Source organism: Vipera berus (assembly GCF_964194415.1).
Source record: "Vipera berus genome assembly, chromosome: 2".
Classification (NCBI taxonomy): Eukaryota; Metazoa; Chordata; class Lepidosauria; order Squamata; family Viperidae; genus Vipera; species Vipera berus.
In genome coordinates this window covers 229,810,527-229,834,644 of record NC_138203.1, presented here as the reverse complement: position 1 = coordinate 229,834,644, position 24,118 = coordinate 229,810,527, and the positions used below count along the sequence as shown (strand labels likewise).

At 36.1% G+C, this 24,118-nt stretch overlaps 1 protein-coding gene across 1 annotated transcript in view; it reads left to right on the top strand.

Annotated features, from left to right (window-relative positions):
• Positions 1–1,760, top strand: part of WNK2 (WNK lysine deficient protein kinase 2) — a gene marked incomplete at both ends in the record, with an annotated part of 107,610 nt that extends 105,850 nt beyond the window's left edge. The window contains 2 exons of the mRNA XM_081315527.1: positions 165–209; positions 1,483–1,760. Of these exons, the coding sequence (XP_081171653.1) occupies positions 165–209; positions 1,483–1,760 (323 nt within the window). The remainder of the gene's footprint in view (positions 1–164; positions 210–1,482) is intronic.
• Between the last annotated feature and the right edge of the window lie 22,358 nt (positions 1,761–24,118).

Below are 24,118 nucleotides of genomic sequence, written 5' to 3'. Positions count from 1 at the left end.
TATTTCTTCTTTTACACCTGAACTGCTGACTTTCTGTCTGTTCCTTCTTGCATAATGGTTATTTTTATTGTTTAAAAATACAGAAGACTGTCCATCAGACTCTTTCATTTTTCCCTTTTTAGTCTTACCTAACTCTATATATCTTGTATCATTTTACCTTGTAGGGTCCACCCTGAAACGACTATGTCTAGGCAAAGATCACAGTAGTAGTAACTATCCCTCTCTCTTTTATTTTTGGCTTTTTGGTATTTATTTTTGAGCATGGGCTGCTTTGTTTAAATATAATCTAGTGGTTTATTTAACAGCAGACTGCATTGATGATGGCATTTAAATTATGCTGCTTATGAATTAAACATAGCTTTGCATGTCCGTGCTATTTTTGGGTGCATGCCTGTTGCAAGATCATCATAATTTCAGTATGTACATGTGTATTTTAATAAGATAAAGCCGAGTCATATGCTTGCTAACTAACTCGGCTTCCTTATAATGCTCTTTTGTGGCTGGCTGACTAACTCAGTTCAATAGTTCCTCTCCTCTGTTGAAATGCTTGAAGTACTGAACAGTGACTGAAGTATAAACTGGGGGGGGGAGCACTTTCACTGTCCTTTTTTTCAAGGAGCATAAGAATTCACATTAGTTCAATGCACGAGAAGTTTTAAAGAAAGGCATAAGGTTTTATGTAAATAAAACAAATAGTAATAGTGTTGCTCGTGTTCTCTGGAAATTCGTAATACAGAAATAGTCATTTAGTATGTTAGTGTGTTGGATGTGAGACCGTTTCAGTGCAACTTTGAACTTTTCTGCTTCAAATTTTGGTCATTTTGAAATTAGGATACACGTTTTTGAGATAATTGGAAAAAAATTATTTCAGATTCATCGGTCAATTGTCAATACTGCTTTATTTCACTTTGCTACTTAATTGGTTTTGATGCCTCTATCGCGAAATACTTTGAGTAATGGTTTCAACAATAGTTGTCCCAGTTTCAGGAGATATATATATATAATTAGACTGAATATATTTACTTGCCATGTTTGTAGTCTTTCAAATTATGACCACTTGTGTCATTCATTACTACCATCTCAAAAGTGAATTTTTTTAAACAAGGAAAAGATTAGTAAAATCTTTAAATTGCATTTCATTTCAGAACAGAGGTACTTGTGAATTCTGCAGAAATATAAAATTTTAAATGGCTGCAAAGATAGGTTTTTTAATCCAATTATGTCAGATAAAGGAAAGAAGATATAATTTATCCTGGGCTAAACTAATACTCTGATTAACAAAACTAAAATCCCTCTGAACACATATTTAAATGTGTTTATGCTACTGGAGGACCATTTTTGAAGCAAAAAAATGTTCTGCAGAAGAAGCAACATATAGTAATTTCAGAAACACCACGAATTGTAATAAACATACTCAAAAGAAAAAAAATATGTTTTTTATATATGCATATAATTGATTCTTACCTTTCCATGATATCTTAGGATCCTCAGCAAACAGCCTTGTAGCATATCCAGACCCTCTACCGCAAACAACAATACAGGTTCAGGTACAAGCCAACAACAGTAACAACAAGAAAGGAACCTTCACAGATGATCTCCACAAATTGGTGGATCAGTGGACAAGCAAAACTGTGGGAGCTGTGCAAGCAAAGCCATCCTTAAACCAACTTAAACAGAATCAAAAACGGCAAGACATGGAGCCCAAGGCTAACCCCATGCAGACACAGAATGAGACTTGTGGAGTAAGTGGCACTCCTTGAAGAGCATTACATTTTACTTTGGGTCTGAAAGCCATTGCAAAACTGATGTTTGGAGGAGGACATAAGCTTTAAAAAAAGGCATATTCCATATAAAATCCATTTCAATTCATTGACTGCTAAAAATAACTTAAGAATTTTTTTATAAACTTGGACTTGAGCTTGACAATATATGTATGGTTCAGTATATAACTTTTTGCAAATTGAAAATTGTGGAAATAGTTTATACACAGCAATATGTTCACTGGTAATCAAATATTGCCTGTCTTAAATAATTTCAAACAACGTCAATGAAGTTTATTTTATATATTTTTCCCAAAAAGTATCATTAATTCCATAGTTAGTGTATTGGCAGCGGTTAGTGGGTTTTGCAAGTGACTGCCAATAGTCCAACTTTAGAAGAGTAGTGACAACTGTTAATATGATTCTACATAAATTTATTCAAAAGTAAGTCCCCTTAGTTCAGTGGCTTGATTTTTTTTACTTTGAAGAATGAGTACTTATCAAGTCTGACTGAATACAGTAGGGACTTCTTAACAAAAAGCTTCAGATGTCATTGTAAATGATTGCTTTTGAGTTGAATAAATGCATAACATTTCATTTAAAGAAATATATTTAAATATACCAGAGTGGCTTAAAGTAAAAGATGGGTATAATGTATTCACTTCACCATACTTCCATTATCCATTTTCAGTGCTTTAGCTTATCATTTTCAAACACATCTGTTCCCGAATTCATGTAAAATAAACATATATGCAAAACTAGAGCCATAATATTATGGCTCGAACCAATTATCAACCCCATTCTCTTTCTTTCTGCCTACAGAATTCAAACACAGTTATTGTAAGCCAGGCTGCTCCAATACTTTTTGAAGTTTGGTGGCATTTGAAATAGAATATAAATTAGATCCATCCTCTTTAGTATATAAGAATGGGGCAAGCGCTCTTTACTGGCAGCACTGTAAACATCTGGATTGACCAAGTCATAAATAATGTGCCAGGGCCATTGAATCAGGGCAGTGTATTTATTTATTTATTTGTATTTATGCAGAAATTTGCATATTTTCTGTTCCATGGAGGAGATGCATGAGAGAAGAATCTTAATATATTTGAAAAGGAGGAGAAACTCTAATGAGTGTTGTTTATAAAGTATCAAGTGGTTTGCTTAAGCTACCTTGCTAGAATCTATTCTTTAGTCTTAGATTCCCTTGGCAGATTATTGTTGCTTTTTTTTACTTCCAAGGAATCTAAAAAGCGGTAAATAACTTTTCTGTTAAGTTATAATAACAGAAAACAATGGCACTGGAAGGACAGGGATGTATTCACATTTATCCATGAGGAGCTAGGCGCCTTTCATTAAAACAATTAAATTCATAGGAAACAAGTACACTTAGACATTTCTTTAAATCGTATTTTTAATTAAAAGTTTCATTTGTATAGTAGTGACTTTGCAGACTTCTGAAATTTCATATTAAAGGATATAGATTGTACTCTTGATGGAAAGTAGAAAATAGATGGGGCCAAATGGTAGGGTCTGCCTCAGCAACAAGAAAAGTTCCCAAAAACTTATATATTTTTTCTATCTGGTTACTGCAAATGGTTATCTGAATATGGACAATGCTCTTTTTGAATACTACACAGCTTCCATAACTGAAAGCAAAAAGTACATGGATGACATTATTGTTTTGTTACAACTCTGAAGCAACAATACATACACGTCTAGGAGACTAGTCAGTACAAAAACACTATAATAACACAAAGGTTCTTATAGTTGTGAAGCCCACTAATAGAGAGTTCTCTATATGATTGTTTTTATTCCCTTGTCAGTCAACTAATTAAATGGAAGAAGTAGGCTTGTACTTCCCAAGCCTGGGCCCAACCGAGGGTAACATTTCAGCAACCATAGTTGCAATTGAACCAGTCCCTCACATTTACTCACCTGATACAGTCAGGATTTTGATAAAGTGGTGCCAAGCATTTCCAAAGAATGTCTGTGTATTCTGGTGAGATCTAAGAAAAGTACTGTACTGGAGGGAGACAGAATTTTTATTATCAGGTTTTGTACATTCTTACAATATATATGTATACATAATTGCTGTGCAAGCAAATCTAATCACGAAAGTTGAATGCATGCTGTTTCAGTGCAAATGTACTATTCTTTTCCTTACCATACACTATAAATACTACACGTGTTATTTTTATTCAACAAATGGCTCTGTTCCTTTTAGCATCATCCTTTTCTCTAAGAAAAAAAACTTTGTATATTTTACTTGAAAAAGCCGGTGACTCTTGGATCAGTTTCATAAAATCTTACAAGAATTCTCTTGTCCTGTTTTATTTGATATCCAAAACAATAAAAGCATTATAGCCCACACTTCCTACCCACTCCCCAACCCCATGCCTAAACAGAATTTACTTTTCTTTGCTTGTTTTGCACCAGGAACTCATGCAATAAAGGACATAATTTCTCAACCTGGCTGAAAAGCATGAGCAGCCAACAAAGATGTGCTCTTTTGTTTTTGTCATCAGTCGTGCACCAAGGGGGCTACTGTTCTTTCCATCTAGTGGAATATGTCTAGAATATAATTCATAGCTCATGAGTTCATATGAGGACCTTTCGGTAATACTGCTTAAACTGATAAGTAATACCTGTTGAAACAAAAAGTAAGAGAATAGAACTTTGAGCTACTGGAGGCTATTCCCTTGATTGGTGGATAAATGTAAACAAAATATAACTACATAATACGAGTGTGTACGCACACCCTGAGTGTTGCAAGTCAGTTAAGATACAGACTTCCATGTGACTGAAAGATGGAGAAAAAAATAAATGCAAAGTAAACTACAGGTTTGTAGCAATTCAGTGGTTTGAGTTTACAGGTACCTGTAGTCCACACTTATGAACCATGGGACCAGAAACTCCATTGCTATGTGACAAGGTTGTAAAGTGAAAAGTCGCATGACCACACAGATTTATAACATCAATTCTGGCTGCAGTAATTAAGTGAATCACAATACGTTATTAAGGGCAAAGTCTCAAGACCATGACTTGTGATTTCCTATTGCTTTTGCTTTTGGGAAGCCAGCTGTAAAGATTGCAAATGGCAATCATGACCATGAGATTCTGTGACTCATAAATGTGTGCTGGTTGCCAATTGTCTGAATTGTAATGGGATGGTACAATGCCCGCAACTTTGAGGACCAATCATCAGTCTCCTTGTTCATTGCTAGCCTAATTTTAAATGGTGGGTGAATACTGATCAGTAAGTGGGGACTACCTGTATTATCTTATGAGCAGCATAATATTCAAGTAACATTTAGAATTTTGAATGGGAGCATAGTGTTGAGAATGGACTAAGTGAGCAAAATAAAACTATGAATGGAACGACTTTCCTCCAAAGGTTGTGGGCGCTCCAACACTGGAAGTTTTTAAGAAGAGATTGGACAACCATTTGTCTGAAATGGTAGAGGGTTTCCTGCCTCAGCATAGGGTTGGACTAGAAGACCTCCAAGATCCCTTCCAACTCTGTTATTCTGCATTTTAAGATTTTGAAGTTTTATTTTATGAATGATAAAAGGACACTTTCTTCCAACATAACAACTGGTTGTCCCAAATACAGGTGAATATCCCCTCCACAAAATATTTGCATCAGTCAAGAGCACTGGAGCACGGTGATGTGGACACGTGCACATTAACCATATGAAAAAAATAACTCATGGGTGGAAGTAATAGATCAGAGATAACTTTAGATAGATACTGTAGATACATATATGAATGCAGAAGTCCATATTCAATACCTTTGCAGACCTCGAGTCCTGACCACTGATGGTGGCTACCGAATGTAAGCCAGAACAAACTGAGAATGTTTATGGTCAGCTGATTTCTACAAAATTTAAACACACTGGGTAGCACAATTCTAGTTGTATTAACTCAGGTATAAGTTGAAAAAACAAAGCTCATACATATGCACTTTCCAGCATTTTTATATCATTGTCTTCCTGTACCTGACAGAAGAATCATGATTAATATAAAATCTGGCTACCAAGATCTTTAGGCATAAAGATTCAAAAATTAAAATTCAGGATGCTGTAAAGGCCTTAATTCATTAATTTTTATTTTTCCATACCTGGCTTTCTAGCTCAAGGAGCCAACAATAAAAAAGTAAAACAAAAATAGTGCAAATGTTGGGGAAAACAGTGAAAAGTCCTATTAAAGATAACCCAAATTGATCACAGAAGGATTGGAAGGGATCTTAGAGGGCATTTTTCCAATGTTCTCCCAATACAAGAATCTGCTCCTTTAGCATCCCTAACAGCTAGGCATCCAGCCTCTGTCTAAATACCTGCCCTGAAGGCGTTTGTACCCTTCCAAGGCTGTCTATTTACTATTGAAGAATTAGTTCTTGGCGTTAAAATATTTTTCCTGATGTCCAACCAAAATTTACTTCTTTATCATTTAAACTCTCTTCTTGTCTTGACTGCTGGAAAAGAAAAAAAACAAAACTGAGCAATTCTACCCTTTCACAATAGTTCCTCAGCTGCAATTCTTGAGTCCCTGAGCTGATAAATGTGAAACCCAGATATATTTCATCTTTTCAAGTAGCTATTTTATTTTTCTTAGTCTTCAAACTTTCTTCCTTTGCAGTCCAGTTAAGTATATCTCTCTCTCTCTCTCTCTCTCTCTCTCTCTCTCTCTCTCGTGCCTTTACAACTTTCTGGTTTTTTAAAAATCTCTTATTTCCTCAGACTTCTGTTACCTAGGCCTTTCTACTTTCTTATGATCTAAGAGCTTTTGAGCATTTTTTCTTTATCTTTTTTTAAAATCCAGATCCTTCCTAAATCCTCTGATTTGGCTAATACCTTGCAAAATACTGTTTAGTCACTATATATTTTAGTCTGAAATATTTTATCTTTCAAAGTTTCTCTTTTTCACTTTCCGTATCTGATGAAGACTCTCGTGTTCGGAAATTCCATTATTGTGGATATTAATCATAGATATTGTACAATGGTACTTCATGTGGCTTGCTCATTTATTCAGTTGCTTTACCAGTACAACAAAGCATTGGAAATGTTGGTGGAATTTAATTGGCATTAATCTGCATTTAAAAGCTATGAGTAAAAATGGGAAAACTAATTTCCCTTCCTCCTATGATGTAATGTGTTCTTAAAATGGAGAATCAAACAAATCAGCATGGTTAGTGGCCCAGCAATTGCAAATGAGGAATAATGGCTGAAAATAATCAAAACACAATTTCCCGTTCCATAGATAGTAGTCTCCAATGAAAAGCCACCGACAGTATACTGTGTGATATAAAAATGTGATTGAGTGTCCTAGTGGGTGATGTCATAATGAACCTTGAAGCCAACAAATCTCTCAATGTTTCTTCTTATACTGGATGATTTTTTTCCTCCTAGTATCATAACTTAGTTATATTTTTCTTTAGCTCTGAATTTTCTGGAATAATTCTTTGCAAATCAATCAACAAAGAAGTTCTGAAAAAAATCAAATGAGGTTTCATATAATGTGCATATACAATAACCACATATCATCAAGAATGTGTCAGTTTAGTGCCCAGATATGTGATGGATGGTCACAGTCACATCTTACTCCACAATTGCAGAACTATTTATACGTGTGGTCCTTGCTTAATAACCACTTGTTCAGTGGTCAATCGCAGTATCCCCATGGTCATGTGATTGCCATTTGCAACCTTTGCCAGCTTCAATGGGGAAGCTGTCAGAAGATTGAAAATGGCGACCACATGACATCAAACTTAATGGCATTGGGGGATTTGCCTAATAATGGCAATGGTAAGTGCCCGAATTTTCATTGTTAAGCAACTCGTCACATGAAGGGTTTTATAACTGTTGTTTAGTGACAGAAATTCCAGTCCCAATTTTTGTTAAGAGAGGACTACCTGTATAGAAATAACTTTTGAAATGAATTTTTTACAGATTGAGGCTAATTAACCAAGACTAGACTTTGTTAGAATTTTAAGCAAATGTAAACAGTTGAAGTTTATATATCTAATGGACACTAAAGTTGGGGAAAGACTCATATGAACAATTGTGGTGGCATAAAGGGCACGCCCATCTGCCTAAATGAAGTGTCCTGACCCAAATCCACTCTGCAAAACAACTTTATCTGTCATTAAACAGCTTTTCCAAATATGTTACAAGGCCACAATAATAAATATACTGAAATAGCAGTTATGTTCTGACCATATGTTCATTTCTGTGACACTCCTGTTTTTATACTTTGCTGCAGATCATACATGTTGTTATTCTGCAATATTGAATATTTAATAATGAATATTCCTCAGATAAGAGCTATTGGTATTTCCCTTGGTTAAAGAATCGAGAGAGAAAAACAGCACATTATTCTGCAGATTTGATTAACTTCTTCAACTTAATGTTAATCAGAAACATACATATTTCCTATTCCAGAACCTCTGTCTGGATTATGGAGGATTCTGGAAAAGTAAAAGTTGGCCATGGAACTATAAATTATTTATCTTTGTTCTACTAGCAAGACTTGATATCTTGGGTTGGGACAACTATACTGGAACGGCTTTTTCTTTCTTAGCAACATAAAACCCATTCTTTTCTTGAGCAAATTCTCTTTATTCCCAGAATAAAAATATGCAGTGTTTTAGAAGAAAGACACCAATAAATAAAGTTTTCAGAATAGTATTTCAATATTGCAAGGAATTTGAATTGAGCTTTGGCTTGTCGGTCTGATCTAGGAATCAATTAAGTTAAATGGCTGCTAGCCCGAGAATAATTCTACAGAATACAGTAGGATGTACAGGTAGTCCTCAACTTACAATCATTTGTTTAGTGACCAAAGTTACAACAGCACTGAAAAAAGTGATTTATGACTGGTTTTCACACAACCATTGCAGCATCCCCATGGTCATGTGGTCACTTGCACTGTCCCAGAGGCATGTGATCACCATTTATAACCTTCCCAGATGACTTCTGACAAGCAAAGTCAATGGGGGAAGACAGATTCACTTAAAGATTACACAATTCACTTAACTTCAGTGATGCACTTAGCAACTGTGGCAAACAACAACAACAACCCCGCTTTGCTTAGCAATGGGAATTTTGGGCTCAATTGTGGTTGTAAGTTGAGAACTACCTCTAGAAAATATGCCAAGAATGAAGGCACGTTAACATTCCCTAAGATGTTTTGCTTTTCATCTGTGTACTTGTGTATTTTTTTCCGTTTTAAGAATGGGTGTAATTGTCCATCTGATTTCATACTTATGGACCCTGGGATTTGCCTCAAAGAAAGATTGTTCAGGAGTAGGTGTTAACTTAGTGGAATTACTGTCAAAAGTTGTAAATCATTTATGAAATTAAAACCTGCTAACCAGATCCCGGGGGAACCCAGCAGTCCTTTGGTCTATATTTAACCTCATAGTTCTCAAAATGTCAGCTGCTCTCAGTGATCCAAAATTTCTTTCATCTAGTTTAGCTGTGCCTGGATATGAAACTGACTGAAGAACTCTGTGTCTATATGCAAATGTCTATTCAAGTGGTAGAAACACATCTGGGGGAGAGACTTTAAAGTTATTACAGTTACTTAACAAATGGAGGGAAAGGGTTAACTACTTACTACAATTGGATGCTTTGGAAACATACTTTCCATTTTATAGCATTTTATAGAAGGCTAGTTTTCCAAATTTAGCCATTGGCTCTTTAAAATGTGCATAACAAAAAAGTTCTCTGGCTAATATTGCTGGAGAAATAGCCATAGCTGATGTTGCTTTAAGGAAAGCAGTGACTTGTCACATTCATTTGTTAACTGTTCCTGCTGAGAGAAATGATTATTATTTGGTGGAGGGGGTCTTGCCGTACTTAAAAATCCATTGGATTCAGCTGGAATTCCCGTGGTGTTTATAACATGAGAAGGGCTTGTATTAGAGCCCCACCGTGAGAAGGAGTTGTGCGTTCATCCTCTCGTTGGCCATTTCGGCCACAGGAGGGAGCATGTCCAGCACGTATCCTACAAACAGAGGGTTAAAGAGATGGGTTGACAATGATAATTTCTATGATCTGCTCTGTAAAAGAGGAAACAAGAATTACAACTATGCTTTCTTATGTTTGCTTTTATAGGTTAATGCAGCAAGAACAGGAATGGGGAAAAAGTGTGTTGCTCCAGTGACTTGTCCACTGTCAGCTGCATTAACTTCTGGAGTTCCACCATCCCAGCCAGTGCCTATGCCAGGTACTCTCCTAACTGGCCCAGTCAATCCTTATGTGATGCCTCTTGGTCAGTATGGAGGAGTTCTCCCTACGACCTTCTTTGGAGTGCCCTGGTCGGACTCAACCAACCAGCCGGGGATGAGAGGAGGCCAGAGCATTGCACAGTTTCCAGCTCTTGGCCTCAATAGCTTCCAGTTGTTTCCGGTGCCCCTGCAGAGGCCCTAATTTGGAATGACCTCAGTAGCTGACTTCCAAATGGCAACCGTCCAGTGCTTAGCTCCTAGGCAATCTGTTTCTCCCTGCTGGCCCCGTTCAGGCTCACTAGTTCATTAGCCATGCCCCCCTCAGGCCGGCCTGGTGGAATGCTTTACCACCAATCTATGTGCTCTTCGGCAATCCTTCCTTTTCCTTCGTTGCTGAAGACGATTGATTTTCTTCTCTGGTGTTTGAAACAGCTACGTTCAACACTAACATACTTGAATTGATGGGTAGGAGAACTGTACTGATCTTACAGGAGTATAGTGCCTTGAATTCAAGCTTTTCAGTTCAAACTGTGAAGGTTAAAATAATCACAACAATAACTGAAAGGTATATTTTATTTACAAACTGCTTGGGAAAAGCTTAACTTTTTTATTTGCAAAAAAATATAAAGGTATAAATTTAATGGTGACAGTTTACATCCGAAATTCTAGACCAGTTTTCTCCTGTTAAATGCTTTTAATTTAACCAGTGGCGTGTTTGGTAGTTTAAATCTTTACCCTGCTCTCTGACTCGGGCTCCAGCCCTTTGAGTAAAGGGTAATGAAATGGATCACTTTGTTGTTACTGAAGGAGCCTGAATGTAAGTTGTATCTCTGTGTTCGAGGAAAACAATTGTTATGTGGTCTTTCTGGAAAAGCAGTTGCAAGTGACAACCTCTCTTTTTCTTTCAAACAGCAAATTTGGCAGGCAGATGTTCTTCCCCCTCTGATATTCAACTGTAACATTTTTTTGCTATCTTCTGAACCATCTAATTCAGTTACATTAGAAACCTTGCATGTGTCATGTGTGAAGTATACTTAACCATAATTCTTGACATTAGGACAACAGGCCAAAGTTATTGTAAGATCTTTGTAAGTACGGAAATCTCCTTGCATGTGATCTGCCTGCCCACCAAATGCTTAAAAGTATTCTCCATGAAATGGAATTGGCTTTTGACTTGTGCTTCCTTCCTTCTTAACATTCGCTTTATGTTACCGTATGTAGAATTTGCATCTTCACCTGTCGGTCTTAAAGGCACCCGAGAGCCACTATTTATTTGCAGGTTGGCAAGTCTTTGTTCCCTTGGTGGAAAAGGAGCAAAGAATCCCATCTACGAATATAGTGGCACACTCAAAAGAATCACAGTACTAAAGCTGAAGGCACACTGCTTGCACTTTGCCACTCTCAATATGGCAGCGGTATTTTTAAACTGCCTGCTGAAGGGGTGGAGCTGTTTTGCGCTGCCCATCTGTTATTTGTATGAGTCTACTGTACTTTGAGCATTCAAGAACTGTCTGCAATATTTTGTTGGTACCATTGAATATGATGCCGTCAATTCTGTTAGAATTGAATTTTGTAGAACTTGACGCAGTCTTCTGCCTGGGGAGAATACATCTATAGTAAGAGATTTCTGTTCTCTGTAACATGTATCTTTACATTGTTTGAGACTTTATTTTAGATTCATGTATGTATGCTTTATGAGCATAAACACCGAAAATGTCTTCTCAGTGTCTCCCCCTTTCGCTTGCACTGAAACTTCCCATTTGCCACAACTGCCTGTTGTACAACCTGTTTCAGCCCCTTGTATATGATGGTCAGTGGTATAGCCTCTCACTACCAAGAGACTGTATATATTCAAGAAAAGGGGGGAAAATAAACATTTTTGTGCTTGAAAAAAATGTGTTGCTAAAAGTTTCAGCTATTAAGGAGCTATTCCACAATTCAACTTCATTCCCCCATTATCTGGGACAGGTACATTTTTAAAGCAATCTGTGCAGTCAAATGATAGGTAGGATATCTAGAATTAGAACTGAAACGTTTCATGCCTGTGTTTACAGTGATACCTTGGCCATCAAAATGAGCAACATTTTAGAAGATGGAATCAGCAAATAAGCTCCACTTACAGACAATATTTTTTTCATTAATTCATGGTGGAATAAGGCTTGATCATTATTGATTAGTTTTGTTACCAATATTAACTTCTGTCTATAGCTACAAGTTATTGCAAGTTTAAACAGAAGGTAGCTATGGAAAGATGTTTATTATTTAGCAAAAATCAATACAATAACATTAAAATGTGATCCCTTAAACTTTGACTATACATGTTGCACAAGAGAAAAAAGGTGTAATGGGGAATGAATCAGATGGAGGAGTTAGGCTATTTCAGCATATCAAAAAGATTACTAGCATAACAAATTTTGCATAATTTTAATGCAGTCAGTATAATGCTTTAAATCAGTTGCATATGCCTTGAAGAAAGGTAGATGCCAACATTAAACTTGAAGCCTTCTGTGGAGGGGTTCTCTATTACTGAGTTATAGACCTCATCCTAAAAGTTGTGACCTCTTAAAAGTAACTATTTTGGAAAAGCCTAATTTAGCAGTAGAGTATTTATGTGTCTGTTTATTTCCATTTTAGAGAATTACTTATCATTGTATAAGGCTCACATTTAAGAAATTTTAAAATATGTGAGATTTTACTTCATAAAGTAAAATCTGTCTACATGCAAACTTCGACCCTTTTCTCTACTAGCTGAAGCAGAACTTTCAAAGGGCAGATAGAACAGGATGATCTGGTCACATTTTGAAAAGCAATGGCTTATTGCAGTGTTTCTCAACTTTAAGGTGAATGGACTTAGCTTCCAGAATTCCTTGGCCAGTCATGTTGGCCAAGGAATTCTGGGAGTTGTAGTCCATAAATCTTAAAGCTGAGAAACAGTGGACTGGCTATGGAAAAGTTCCAAAGATAGATTGCTCCTATGACAGGCTGGAAGGCTACTGCCCAAGAATGCTTTCCTGGGTTCCCTGGCTATAAATCCAAACATGATCTCTTTAAGAGGTTGCTCATGGCAGATCTCACATTTTGCCACGTCACACTGAAAGTCTAAAAATATAATTGAATTGAATTAGTTCTTTCTACAGTTGCACTTACAGCAGCAAGCATCTCTTTTCAAATACACAAATGAAACTACACTTGCAATGCATACTACTATAATTTTATTTGGGGGCAGAAAAAGACCTTAACTTTCTACTTGGTTAAACAACCTGTGTGGAAGCAAGGTGATAAAAATAAAATAACACAAATATACAGGAAACAATTATTGGGTGTGTATGTGTGTGAATATATCAGTTTTCTAGACATCTTAGTAGAGTTATATATTCTACAATTTGATTGTAGGGAAGTGACATTACTTGGGCATATGTGGAGTGCAGAGCTACGAGACCTGATTGTAATACTGCATCAAAAAGATCCAATTAGTATTAAGAAGCATCCAATTCATATTCAAAGTGCTTTCATGGCTTTGAAAGAGATGCTACAATTCTGCCTGAGAAAGGCTTTGCAAATCTAGCCCGCATTCTACTCTGTAAATAAGGAGCTCGCTTACAGGAAACATTAGTCACAATAATTTGAAATATATCGAGGCCTTGTTTTTCTCCAGTTCACCCTTGTTATGATTTGGCCTTTCACATAGATTTAGCATGTGGGTATAGTCAGCAAGTTATCTTTAAAATCATGGCCAGGAGTAGAGAGGAAGCATTTCTCATATTACCTGGGGGGAAAAAGAGGCACCCAGATGTACTATCAAAACAATTAATCATTTTGCTAAAAAAAAGGATTCTGAATTAGTTGTAACCTTTAAAGCATCATGAAGGGCACTGGGATCTAGGGCAGTAATAAGCAGCATCATAAACATGGGATTCCTGCTTTGATATGTGGATTTGTGGACAATCATGTTGACAGTTTCATTAACCTTAAGCATCACAAAAGTGTTGACATTAAAGAAAGTTGCCAACAAATATTTCTTGCACACCAGGAGCTTTATCAGCCATTTCTTTTCTTCAGATTCATCTCAAACTGAATTCACCTTCAGTGAGATGATTTGTCCCCTTTTTCTTTCCACCACCAATGAACAAAGAAGCTCTCATAATACAAGTGTTGGTCCATCAAGCAGCATATTTTATTGTACCTACAGTCTTTTTGTATATTGAAATAGAAAAGAAACTAGCCGAAAACCTGCAATCTCGGATCAGGAGGCTGCTGTTTGGCAAATTGAAAATTGAACCAGTCTATTCATTTTCAGTATCTCTGAATGAATGATGGTGAAATGCTGCACAAAGGACTGGTAGATATGATTTAGCTAAGTCTCAGATTGATACAGAAGTATTTGCAACTACATTATGTCTTCACCTGGGATTAAAAAATATGATCATGTCTGAAAATTAATGCCATAACTATAAGTAACTGAAAATTCCTAGATGTGGCCTTATCTTTATTCATAACATGCTCTCACTTCTTTCATTATACACCCACATTTCTACTGAAGGTATGTAAGAATTTCTACTACATTTCATTAACTCTTTTGAAAATAGTTACACTGATGTAGAGGCAAAACCAAAGTATCCAGACGACAGGGCGGGCATGAACAGGAAGCTTCTTGCCTGAGACCAAGAGTCTTTCTAATCCAACATGCAGGTAGTCCTTGACTTACAACCATTCGTTTAGTGCCCAAAGTTACAGTGACACCGAGAAAACTGACGTACGACCATTTTTTACACTTGTGACCATTGCAGCATTCCCATGGTCATGTGATCAAAATTCGGACACTTGAGAACTGGCCTGTATTTATGACAATTGCACTGTCCCAGCAAAGTCAATCGGGAAGCCAGATTCACCTAAGAACTGTGTTAAGTTGTTAAGACCTAGCTTAACAACTGCAGTGATTCACTTAACAATTGTGGCAAGAAAGGTTGTAAAAATGGAGCAAAATTCACTTAACAACTGTCTTGCTTGGCAACAGAAATTTTGGACTCAGTCGTGGTCGTAAGGCAAAGATTAGCTGCAAGAGTGCTTCCGTTCTTTTCCCAGCATTTGCTATTCAGATATATTGCCTTTAAATATGAAGTTTCTATACATCTGTATGAAAAACCCTTGAACAGTAAGCTAGATTCCTCTTAATTGTAAAATATCATCATTTGTTCAAGCAGTAGGCGTGAGCTTAAATAGACTCCAGAAGATGGTAGAGGACAGGAAGGCCTGGAGGAACGTTGTCCATAGGGTCGCGATGGGTTGGACACGACTTCGCAGCTAACAACAACATCATCATTTGTGGTTGATAATGGAACTAATTTCTAAATTTTCCAGATAGACTGATACATTCTAGAAATGTGTGCATTATATTAATTTAGTTTGTCTAGCCTTTATTTTTATTGGAAAAAACCCCCCAGAATGGTGACCTTTATTTTAATTTCATCATCATTGGCATCCTTCAGTCTCGAAAGACTACAGTATTGTGCTCTGGAAAGTTTAAACTGTTAAGATTAAACTAAAGGTGCTTTTTCACAAGGTAACTGGACTTTCTTGTTTGTTTGTTTTTTGAAGACGTTTCACTTCTCATCCAAGAAGCTCCTTCAATTCTGACTGGATGGTGGGGAATGGAAGGATTTATACTCCTTGCAGACAGCTAGTCATTTGCATTCTTTTAGAGAGTTGTTGAGGCCACCTGGAGGTTTATCTGTGTTGTCAGGGTCACCTGAGTGGTGCCAACGGGTGTGGCACCTTCTTGGAACTGCCCACCATCCAGTCAGAGCTGAAAAAAGTTCTTAGATGAGAAGCAAAACATCTTCAAAGAAAAACAAGGAAGTCCAGTTGCCTCCTGAAAAAGTACCTTTGGGACCTGGATGACTGAGAATCTCCATAGGCGTGTCAAGATTAAACCATTCTTTCTCTTTCAATGATGTCTGCAAATTAATTTTTATATACACATGTAAGAAAGATAAAACTAATTTTATTGCAGAGGTTGAAGCAATTTACTTTTTTTTCCACACAAGTCTAATAGATTCCCAAAATATATGGTGAATAGACTAACTTAAAAATTAACTTGATCTCTGAGAAAAACTAATACTTAAAAAATGCACACTTACACATCCACACACACACACAAAAATGTTTTTACTGCTTTCACGTGGTTCCTGATTAGTAGTTAGTGTATACTGCTATTTTGTTTTTGTTTTAAAGATCCTTGCATCCATGGATTCTGAAAGTTGCTGGGATTCTAAAGCTTCAGAAAAGTTTGAATGTGCCATGCATGGAACATTTCAACTGTTAGAGGAGTTTGTAGTCTATATAATATCTTCCACCGAAAATTACTGTTAAAAAGTTGCATATGTTAATTTTTCATTGAAAAAAGCATTATGTAAAGAATGATGTTTTGTATCTTTTGGCTATGGTTAAAACTGGATGGGGGTACAGCATGAATACACCCCTGCATAAACAAGCGCAACTTGTTCCATGTGCTACTTTTTCATAGGAAAAAAAAATTCTATGTCTATTTGCACAGTGTGGGAAAGTGTAAAAAGTAATTCTTTTCATGGTTTCCATGTAACATCTGAAAGGTTTGCATCACTTTGTACCTGATGAAATGCCTGGCCTCTGTTTGCTGTTGACGCCCATTAATCTCACAAAAGGGAGCAGCTGTGAGTTGTATATTTTCTTCTTGTCCAAGAAAGGGATGAAGACTTATTAGACCTGCAATTTAAAAAGTTAGGACATGAATTGGCAACAATGAAAGGGCAGAGTTAAGTACTGTAGGGATCAATTTAAATTCTAAATTAAAACGTGGTTTATTATGGGGCAGGATTTTTTTTTCTGAGTACAGTAAGTGGTGATTTTGTTTGGGGTCCTTAGTGCTCTCTGAGCTTGTTGTTTTCTTGCAGATGTTCATTGCCAAACTAGGTAACTTCATTAGTTCTAGTCTTGTATGTCTACCAGAAGATGCTATTGTGGCCCAAGAAAGAAGTCGACCTTAAGTACTTATTATCCTTAACCTCCAGTATGATGGATGTGTAATGTTTGTGGTAAAAATATTGTCCTACTTTTCAATACCTGTCCACATTATCACTATAAAGATTTTATAGAAAGCTGAGGCTTGAATTTAAGAGTAGTTTTAGTAGTATCCCTCAGGATCTTACTGGCCTCTCATCCTCTTCAGGTTTCTACACCCATGAACAGATCCCCTAGAATGGCTGGAAATGGGACATGGGAGCTGAAACACAAAAGGGAAAATGGAGAATTTGGATGAACCTACCTTGGACCACTGGCAATAATCTTCCCCAAAACCAGACATCTCCACATCCACCCTTAATGGGGCTTTGTAAATGGCATGGATAGCCACATGTTTAATATCCATGCCGATCTGATTTCCAATTTACATCACTATGTCATTGATTTTGGTCAAATGTTTATAATTCTCTTTTGGTTAGGATACTGGACCACACCATTCTCTCTTGCGCATTTACTCAGGTGTCAGATCGTAGGCTTATTCCCCTGGAAGTGAGCATGGAAGCCAGAATCTGTGCTTGTAACTCACTCAGCATGACCGAGCAATGGGAAAACAAGATTGCTTGCTTATGTGCTAATCCATGCTTTGTTTGCAAGTGCATGATGTCAGTCTATTTTGACAAAAACATGGAATGGATGGGTCACTCATGCCATTCTGGGCAATTTGGTAACAATACAAACATGAAAAAAGGGTAGTTAGAATTGATTGGCAAACATTTACACTTTAAAAATAGCTTTCTAGTATACTAGCTTTCCTGAGAAAAAGACCAATGTGTATTTCAGGATGTTAATACCAATTAGTTCTTTAGATCAATTTGTTTTATTGAAATGAAAGAATAATGTCTGTTTAAAACCTTTGAAAGTATTGCATTTCTTCCCTGGAGAACCACATTGTTACTTAACTGGGGAAGCAATTGCCATCTTTAATACTGTGCAGAATATTCCGTATTATTGCCAAAATCCATTAAATTTAGGACTATTGGAACTGGATTACAAGTATCCTGGCAGTTATTAGGTGGAAGCACATATATATATATATATATATATATATATATATATATATATATATATATATATATATATATATATATATATATATATATATATATATATATATATATATATATATATATATATATATATATATATATACACTGTCTAGATCTACTAGCCTAAAATTGGAAATGTTTAGGAGCTGACCTTGACTTTACCTTTTTAAGACTCACAGGTTTTTCCTGATATTGCCTGAGAGCTTATTTAAAAAGTCATTGTGTGAACATACATACCCATCTTGTCATTTCCTTGTAAGTCTCGTTTTGCAAAATGCAGAAAAATAGTATCGGTAACGGATACTAAGCCAAAGACATAAAAAGCTTAAAATAAAAAGGAAACACAGCAAACACTTTATACCATACAAAGTTACCTGAATTCATATTTTGTTTTAGATATTTTCTTGTACACAGAGAAAGACACAGAGAGAGCACTTTTATTTGTTCACTCTTGATTTTGATGCATACATTTTCAAATACTCTTCAGTGCGTCATACAATCTATCCATCACTCACTACAAATCAAGTTCTGAGCCAACAATGTGGCATAATCTGCATACAGCAGCATAGCTATGTTTAAATCTTTAACCAACACACCATTAATAATACCACAAGCATTCCTTACATAGTATCCAAAAGTACATTAACAACCGAGGCACCATCATACATCCTTCCTTCTCAGGGCTGAAACCATTCTCTCCACATTTAAGCTCATGCATAATTTACCTCCATCGTGCACCAACTCTTTACACGGTAATAACTTTCAACTTCATATTCATACAAAAAATACCTCTCTCCATAATTCAATTTATAATATACTTTCTTTTAAAAATTCATAATAATGTTTCTTATATTCATACAATTCTCAATGTCCTGCTGAAATACAAAAAATTATTTTCCAGGCAATTTTCTGAATCCCCATAATTTTGTTAATGGTTGCATCCTCTAATTGTTTTATTCTGCAAAGACCTTCCCAGGCATATTTGACTATTGTACCGCACTGGAGCCTTAATTAAGGAGAACAGTAATAGTATTCTTCCCATTGTCAAAGACAGAGGCAATCTTCACACATTAAATAAACTGCACAGCCACTCACAAACAAACGCATCCATATTTTAAATTTGTTCCCAGTGAACTATCTACACCTATAGCTTTACCATTTTTGAATTCTCATTGTATTAATGACTTCCTTTTCATCATTTGTCTTCAACACTTAATTTTATAGCATTCATATGAAATCTTCTCTTTATATCCCAAAATATTTTCTGTTTTATTTTTAAATTTCATTGGTTCTCCTTACTTAGCCCTTTTCATTCACTTTCTGAAATAAATGTTTATTTTTATCCAGTTCACCCTGTAAAACTAATTTTTTCTCCCTTTACACACTATGGAATATCCCCATTTTTGCAGAAAACTTTCTCTTATATGCAATTTTTATTATCCACAGACTCTTTTACTTCACTGTTCTACCAAACATACTTTTTCATTTTTTCAAATTTCCTATCAGTGTAACACCACACACTTTTGTGGCACTTGATAACATCAGTCTTTTCACTCTATTCAAAGCAGTTTCCACATCCTCCTCCTCTGCATTTACTTTCTACTCTCTAGACAGCATTTGTATTTCTTCCTGCAATCATTTTATTTTCAGCCAAATTACTTTCACTTCATTCTTTTTCTTCCATGTCCATTTTTCTTTAAGATCCACTTTTGATAGTTTCAAGGAGAGGTCTGCCACAAATTCAGAACCTCTCATCTGCCTATCTATGAAGAGATTTATGCTTAATCCATATGGACTATGGATTAATCCATAATCAAAACAAATGTTTTTCTAAGCAGACACTCAGTAAACAGTGGGTCTCCAAATGATCCACATAGTTTGCCATTTCATTTACCCCTTACTGTTACCTAGCAGAATTTTTTTTTTGTGGTCACGTTCATTCAGAATGTTGTGCAGCGTTTTCACAAAACCATAGTTCTTCCATGATCACCATTCCTAATATGCAATATTGCCAACCAATATATCTTACATTCCTACAGACCCAAAACAACCTAGATAACACCATTTCATACTTTCTGACATATATTTTACCCCTCCATTTATAATTAAACCTAAACTTTCATTTTCCTACATGATACATAAACTCCACTTTTCAAGAACAGATTGCCACCATTCTTTTTTTTTAATCCCATTTATATCCCGCCCTTCTCCGAAGACTCAGGGAGGCTTACAATCTAAAGCACAAATCAATGTGCTTAGCAATAGCCTTCATTCTATGTATATGCTTGCTTATTAGGGCTTTTGCCCCCCCCCCACAAGCGGCATTATTACAAAGTCAGCTTAATTGCCCCCAACAATCTGGGTCCTCATTTTACCTACCTCGGAAGGATGGAAGGCTGAGTCAACCTTGAGCCTGGTGGGATGCGAACCTGCACTAATTGCAGGCAGCTGGTGTTACTTAAGGAGGCATTAGCCCACTGCTCCACCAAGGCTTATTGTATCCTTCTTTCCCCTTTCACTTAGTTTTACATACCAATTAATTCATGCCTAATGTAGTGTCTGTGTGGTTCTCACCCTACTTTAGTGCTTATCTTTGGAGGATGGAAACCTAAATGGGAGGTTTCCCCCCCTATGATTTCCCAGAAGCCTCTGCTACCTGCTCTTTCCAAGGAATGGAAATCCTAAGAAATGGAGGCTGTTTGGAGTAAGCAGAAGGCCTGTCAGGAGGTGCTGTGGAGCTGAAGAATCCTGAAAAATTCTATGCTTTTCCCACATGCCCAACCAAGAAATGTTGATTAAAATAACTGGAGGACTTTTTAAACAAACCAATACAAAACAAGATGTCTCTTTAGGCACCAATGTTTTTGGATATACAATATGTGTCTTAGGACTGGTCTACCTAATAGTAAGAAAGATGGTGACCCATGAACTGACCATCTTGTGATTGTTCTTCAGATAAAGAACTGCCCTGTGTAAAAGAGGACACACATTTGGGCAACCAAGCTCAGAAACTGAGGTTCTCCTTTTCATATTATTTATATCATGCCACTGCAACGCTGCACGTTCCATATCTGTTGTCCTAAAAAAATTACAGACCTGTCCAACCTATTTGAAAAGAAAGAAATTGTTCCCTCTGTTGCTTCACAGAGCATTCATATAAGGTCATGTTTAAGTCATTCAGAGATTTTGTTTCATCCTGAGAACTCCGTGGCTGAACCTGGGATTGGTGCAATTAATATTTGATTTCTTTTTATTGCCTTGTTTTCATTTTAAAAATGAAATCAAGCTGTGATTTGCTTTCTACATCTTGTCATGCGCAGCCATTTTTCTCTCCAATTTCTTTGGGATTTCAAGTCCTCCATCCATATTCATAACCAAAGAAAATAAAGTGCATAACGACACTTATGCCTAATGAGCTCATGCTTTGCTTGAATCAGCCAAAGACTTTTTGGGTGAAAAAGGATGACATTTATAGAATTTTCAGCATGGCACAAATGGATGTGCTTCTCATAGCTTGGGTGAAGCTTAATTTTCTTTTTCTGTATGGATGTATATCATCATTGTTAGTAATCTTGTTTGTTTGTTTCTGTTTATCTTTTAGATTCTGAGGAAGAGAATATCACTAAATGACACATGGCTAAGCTCACCAATAAGAAGAAAAACCCACAAGACTTTATTTCATTGAAAGAAGAGGAAAACAAAAACTGGAATTGATGTTGTTTGAGAAAAGTCCTGTATACTATGCTCACCTATTCAATTCAATTTTGTAGCCTCTTTCTAATGTTTTTAAATTCGAATGTGGAAATTCAAACATTATGCAAAAAATAAACTATAATTATTTTGAGGAGAAAGCTTTTATTTGCAAATAATCCATTGTTTCTTTTGATTAAGGTTAATTCACATAGACAGCAATATAATTATTCCACACTGCCAGATTAATAGTTCTGCTTCAAGTCAGAAAACTCTTCAGTTCCATTATAGAAACAAAGAATATTCCTTTTGTGGCAGGACTAACAGCATTCAATTAATGAGAAGAGCAATGCTGTCTTATTGGGGAATTGAGAGGATTTGGCTATCGGGATAATTAACATATGTGTTACCAACAGTTTTTTTTTAAAAAGCAAAGGTTGGTATTCATTATTGCCAATGTGGGAGCAGTAATACTGCTAGTCCAATTCTCTTAGCGTCACAGAAAATCTTCCCTGACATGCCACATTTCCCATCATAACCACTATTGTAATGTCATTTAAAAAAATATGATAATAGAGACTGTTATTGGAATTTTAGAAAAACTGGGAACTAAGTCTCATCCTGCTGGCAGACTACTTGCTAGGTCAGCAAAGTGGCTTCCATGGCAAACCACAGTTAATTCCAAGAAAAATAAACAATTTACTTAAAAGTCTAGTTCCTATAGGCACTTGATTACCTAATAAATCTTAAGATTATACACACCTCAAAACTGATTTGGATTTTGCATGAGTACTGATTGAGCAGTCTGATGTCTAAAGGCTTCGAATAAACCTGGAAAAACAAATGCCTCTGTTTGGAGAAGTCAGCTATTAAAGTTAATGTGAATCTTAAGGCAGCTGCATCAGAATCCTCTTGACCCCCAGGTTCCTGAAAAAAGTTTTTAAAAAAGAAAACAAAAAAAACCCAACAACAGTTGGTCTGTATTAACAAATCATGCAGTTATCTAGATGTGCAGCTCTACTAAATACATGAGATACCCATTGGTGAAGTGCTTAAGTGCAAGGGATCAGAAACCATGAGAGCATGGCTTCTAGCTGATGACTTTGGGCCTCAGGCTCAGAGTAGGCAGAGATCTTAGCCTACCTCTGTCCAATCCTCAACAATCTCTTTACTCTCTGCTCAGTCTCTCTTAGCAAATGTTTGGATTACAATAAGACCAACAAAGGGATTTCCATCACCTTCAAGACTTAGAAGACTATTTTTGCTACAAAAGATGCAAATGGTTGTGGAAGTTGGTGATGGTGTTACCCACCTCAGTCACTACTGTATACCCCAATATGTAAATATACATTCAGAGATCTATTTTAAACAGATACATGGTGAAAATGTTTTAAGACACAGAAGTCACTAGTTGTAACAAAGTGCCAAATGAAGAATGTTATCTAAATCTTCTCACTGGCGTACACCAGTAAAAAATAAAATGACATTGCAGAATTTCCTACTAAATTCACATAGAAGTGCAAAGGTTTTTTAAAAAGTATTTAAGTCCAGTGCAATCAAGATAATATATGGATTTCATTAACATGGAAAGTTAACAGAGATGCCAACAATAATATAGTGTTGTAAAATAAAATGTCAGTATAATGAAATTATACAGTAGTAGGCTGAAATTCTCATCTCAGTATTCCTGGAAAACAGTGTTACTTAATGGAATTCAGTTTGATACAAATCATGGTACCTTCCAATATAAAAAGCATTAATTTCTTATTAAGAACATCTACTTTGCTTTCATGCACTTTCAGGTGAACGAACAAATCTTTAGGTAATTAAATTATTTTTTGCTACTTTGGAGGTGGACTGGGGTGGGGTGGGGGCTTGGTTTATTTTCTAAGTTGTACCAAACTTTGATTTATTGATGTTTTTGCTTTTGTTTCATAACAGCACCATATCACTTTTCTTAAGTTCTTTGTCATGGTGATTCAGACAGGCTTTCTTGTTGTCATGGCTGCAGTGTTCTATTGGAAGCCACAGAGTCTGCAAGCAAGTTTGCTTTCTTATTCATTAGTTGAATGCATTAACTAAGATTAAAAGAAGCAACAGTCTATTTTCAGTTCCCCATTGTTCTAATACCAAATTTGAGTTTCACACTTTCTGAGCATTCAAGAAAAAGGAAAAAAAAATCAAAGAATTTTTTTTCATTGACCGGATAACCCTAACTGATCATGACAGATGAAAAGTTCACCAAGCTTTTAATTGCCCACCAGAAGATATTCCTGGAATGGCAAACACTGACTTTCAAATAAAATGCTCTCTTCTGGAGAGCTGAAAGAGAGACT